This window comes from Hipposideros armiger, unplaced genomic scaffold (genome assembly GCF_001890085.2).
Source record: "Hipposideros armiger isolate ML-2016 unplaced genomic scaffold, ASM189008v1 scaffold_867, whole genome shotgun sequence".
NCBI lineage: Eukaryota > Metazoa > Chordata > Mammalia > Chiroptera > Hipposideridae > Hipposideros > Hipposideros armiger.
Genome location: NW_017732217.1, coordinates 443828 through 447789, shown reverse-complemented (window position 1 = coordinate 447789; position 3962 = coordinate 443828). Strand labels below are relative to the sequence as shown.

General features: G+C 55.0%; 1 protein-coding gene across 2 annotated transcripts; it reads left to right on the top strand.

The window, feature by feature from the left end:
• Positions 1-588: 588 nt before the first annotated feature.
• Positions 589-3962, top strand: SERTAD3 (SERTA domain containing 3). 2 transcript variants are annotated; one of them, XR_002122472.1, is made up of 3 exons: positions 589-785; positions 2681-3527; positions 3632-3962. XR_002122472.1 is itself a non-coding variant. In XM_019629731.1 (2 exons), exon 2 carries the CDS (start codon positions 2687-2689, stop codon positions 3281-3283), a length of 597 nt encoding a protein of 198 aa, XP_019485276.1. In that variant the 5' UTR covers positions 589-785; positions 2681-2686; the 3' UTR covers positions 3284-3962. The 2 variants fall into 2 exon arrangements, 1 of the variants encoding a protein (XP_019485276.1); XM_019629731.1 differs by having other exon boundaries at positions 2681-3962.

Below are 3962 nucleotides of genomic sequence, written 5' to 3'. Positions count from 1 at the left end.
GCAAAAGTAGTTTGGACTTTGTCCCCAGGATAGTGGGGAGCCATGAACGAGTCTCCAGCAGCGGAGGTACCATCCTGAGAGGCAGGAGGATGCGGAAAGGACAAGCCACCAGAGGACACGCTGAGGCGTCCTGAAGATTAAGGGTCCCGGGGTTAAGTGTTGGGGAGGGCAAGACTGGGGCGGTGGAGGGGCGGGCTGCGGTCGCCCAGGCAACGTACGCCGCGCCAAACTATTGGCTGGTCTTCAGTGGCGTCATCCTTCGCCCGGCAACGTCTGCCCTCGGAACCCCCGGGGCGCGGCCTCCGCGAGTGTTTCAACCCCACCCTCCCGGAAAGGGGTGGGGAGGGGCGTGCTCGCGAGTCTTGCTCCGGGGCCGCGTCCCGGCCTGGTATAAAGGGCTCGAAGAAAGTAGTGCTGACGATCTGGAGCGAGGACAGTAGCTGATTTGAAGGAAACAGTTTTGATGTCCCCGCCATCTTCCACCCTAGAGACATGGCCCCACCCCCTGGATGGTCGGAATCCTTTAAATGGTCTGGGCTCAAGGGAGGGGAGGGGCGGGTCCGCCGTCTCCTGGAGACAGGCTGGTCCGCCCAGCCAATCCGCGCCCCGCGGCGGGCAGGACTCCAGCCAATCGCAGCTCGCGGTTCGGCTCCGGGGTGGAGCTGGGTGAGTCCCAGGCCAGAAGAAGAGGCCCCCGAGAGGCTAGCAAGGCCCCTACCCAGCACTGGAGGGTTGCAGAGCTGCTGACGTTCCAGGAGGTAGTCGTTGTGAACCTTGCAGCTGAGGTGAGGGGTGGCTGCATGGCTTGAGACCTGCCTTGGGTTGGGGAAGGTGGAGGCGCTCCTGCAGAACTGTGAAGGCGGAGTCTGGGCTGGAGTGGGGGACGCAGATTAACAGTGACTGATAGGGTTTGGGGACCGGAGACCGAGTTTGAGATGCTGGACAGGAGGCGAAGTTGTTGGGGCAAAATCTTCAAGTGCAGGCAGTTTGAAGCTGGGCCCTAGGATATTTGGAGAAGTGAGAGAACCAGGGAAGGAACTTTTAGGGCAGGAAATCTGGATATTGGGACAATTCGGGTCTCCCGGACGGCTTGAATTCTGTGCACTAGTGTTCTGGAAAAGGTGTGAGTGGTTGGGGGTAGGATCTTGGGTATTTGGAGAAGCGAGAGAACTAGGGGTAAAGAATCTTGGTTTCCCAGATGCAGTGGCGGGGAGGAGGTGCTGGGGGAGTTCCATGTTCAGGTCTTGGAGCCGGAGGGGGAGTTCAGAGGTGAAGTCTAGAGGCGTTTGAAAGACGGGAGAATAGGGGAAAGTTGACGGGGGAAGGTCTCAAAATTGAGATACCTAGGGTCCCGAACGGAGTGGATCAGAGAGCATTTGTAGTCTTTGAGCGACGTGTTGAGGTCTGAACCCAAGAGCAGTTAGGGGGAAGAACCCAGGACCAGGGGTCTGAAGGACTGGGAGAAAGCAGTGTTAGAGCCGCAGTCTCGGGTGGGGGAGGGGTGTTCCGGGCGCGGAGCTCAGACTCGCCGCCCAGGGAGGCAGCGGAGGGCGGGGCGGGGCGGGCGCCGGCAGCTGGACGTCCGGGTTCCCTTCCCCCCACCCACTCCGGTTTCCTGTGCGCATGCCTTGAAAGGCGGGGGTTGATTCGTCCCGGTGGCTTGTTGAGCTCTATGGGGATTGTAGTGCAAGATGAAAGTTAACGTAGGTACCAGAAGGCTATTGGCCCACATTTCCCACAAGCCCCTGGACCAAGTTGGGGCGTGTGTGGCTGCTGAAGGGAGAGGCTATCCTGGAGGGGGCGGGGCCTGTAGAGGTCCGAGGTCTCGTTGGATGGGTCTGGAGGGGGCGGGGCTTGGTGTGAGTCGAGTTCTAGCAAGTTTTTCTGTGGGGGCTCACTTTAAGGGAAGCGTAAGGCACTGGCGAAGGGAACGCGGGGCCCTGTTTCTTGCTGTTGGGAGCGCTCCCAGTCAGTTAAGAAGAGGGCATGGGCAGAAATATAATCTGTGAAAGAGTCTCGAGAAATAGGTGCCCTAACAGGCTCCAGTGGCTCAAATATAGTAAGTACTCAATAAATAAAAATATCGAATAAAGAAAAAGCGATTAACTCTTGTTCATGAAGCGTTTCCCGTGTGGTGGGTCCTGTGGGGTCTCCTTGACGGTGTAGTGAGGATTTTTACAATCCCTATTTTACAGATGAGGAAACAGGCCCAGAGAGGTAATGTCACATCATTTCCCAAGATCACACAGCTGAGCACTGTGAAAGGCAGATTTAAAACCGAAGATTCCCTGCCTTTAGTCCAGGTCTCTGTACTCCACACCTGTCTTGCATGTGTCACATTTGAAGAAATGAGTATTGTGGAAAGAATAGTTTTAAGAGTCCAGAACTTGAGGTAGGGACCTCATCTTATAGGTGAGGAAATTGAGTCTCAAGGAAGAAAACTCACTATTTGAGTCCACCCAGGCAAGTAAGTGGGATTCAAACCCAGCAGTGTTTAAGGTCAGGTCTTGTTTTCTTAGTCATACACATTTACTCTCCTTAGCCTTGTGGGATTCATACTATCTCCATTTTATGGATGTGAAAACTGAGGTTCAGACCATTAAAAATCAACCATATAGGAGATTCTGGATTTGAATTAGCCACGCTGTTTCTGACTTACCCCTCCCTCTTTTCTTCATAGGGCATCATGGTAGGAGGCTTGAAGAGAAAACACTCAGATTTGGAGGAGGAAGAGGAGGATGAGAAGTGGGACTGGGGTCCAGCAGGCCTTCGAAGCTGCCAGCAAGCCCTGCTCCGCATCTCCCTAGACAAAGTCCAGCGAAGCTTGGGCCCCCGAGCACCCAGCCTCCGCAGGCATGTCCTCATCCACAACACCCTCCAGCAGCTCCAGGCTGCGCTTTGTTTGGCTCCAGCACCTGCCCTTCCCCCTGAGCCGCTCTTCCTGGGTGAGGAGGACTTCTCCCTGTCGACCACCATCGGCTCTATTCTCAGGGAGCTGGAGACTTCTATGGACGAGACTGAGCCCCCTCAGAATCCAGTGGCTCCCCTGGGCCTCCAGAACGAAGTGCTGCCCCAGCCGGATCCAGTCTTCTTAGAAGCTCTGAGCTCCCGATATCTGGGGGACTCTGGTCTGGATGACTTTTTTCTGGACATTGACACATCCACAGTGGAGAAGGAGCCTGCACTGGCCCCACCAGAGCCAACTCACAACCTCTTCTGTGCCCCAGGGTCCTGGGAGTGGAATGAACTAGATCACATCATGGAAATCATTCTGGGATCCTAAAAACTGATTTGGAGATCGGGGGTGGGGATGCTGCCTCCACATCTCAGCCGCAGTGGGCTGGATCCCAGGGTGCAGCCGTGTGTGTGTGTGTGTGTGTGTGTGTGTGTGTGTGTGTGTGTGTGTGTGTGTGTGTGTTTTGGTGGGGGCTCTAAGCAGTGACTGTGGCCTCCTTTCCTTCCATTTCAGGGTTCCACAACTGTCTTGCATGTGTGCGTGTGTCTGGTTACCACAGCCTTCTGTGAAGGTGGGTCTTCCTGAATTAATTTATCTGTTCCAAATGCCTTAATGAGACTCTGTTTCTGTGAGTCTGAATTCCCACTTCCACATTTCTTCTGCCTTGCCCTCCAGTTCCTGCTCCCCTTGTGACCACTGGGGCCTCAGGGAAGATAAGCTGGGCCTGTCAAAGGATGACAGGGATGTGCTGCCTGGTTGCTATGGAAACACAGACTCTGCCTCTTTTACCTCCAGTGAGGAGGAGGGGCTTGCCTCCTCCCCCCAGGCAGAACCCCACCTCCTTGGCGGGACCCCAGTCCCAGCAGCCTCCTGATTTATAACCAGGCCGGACCACGTGCAATAGGGTGGAAACCGAACTGCTCCATGCCGCGTTATTTAAAAGAAAGGCGGGTTTTGTGGTGGTTTTTTTGATTGTAATTATTTTTTTTTAATAAAAGTATTTTGG

Bases quoted from the DNA above. Each gene is read 5' to 3' on its own strand.
- SERTAD3 (XM_019629731.1), top strand. From the start codon at position 2,687: ATGGTAGGAGGCTTGAAGAGAAAACACTCAGATTTGGAGGAGGAAGAG.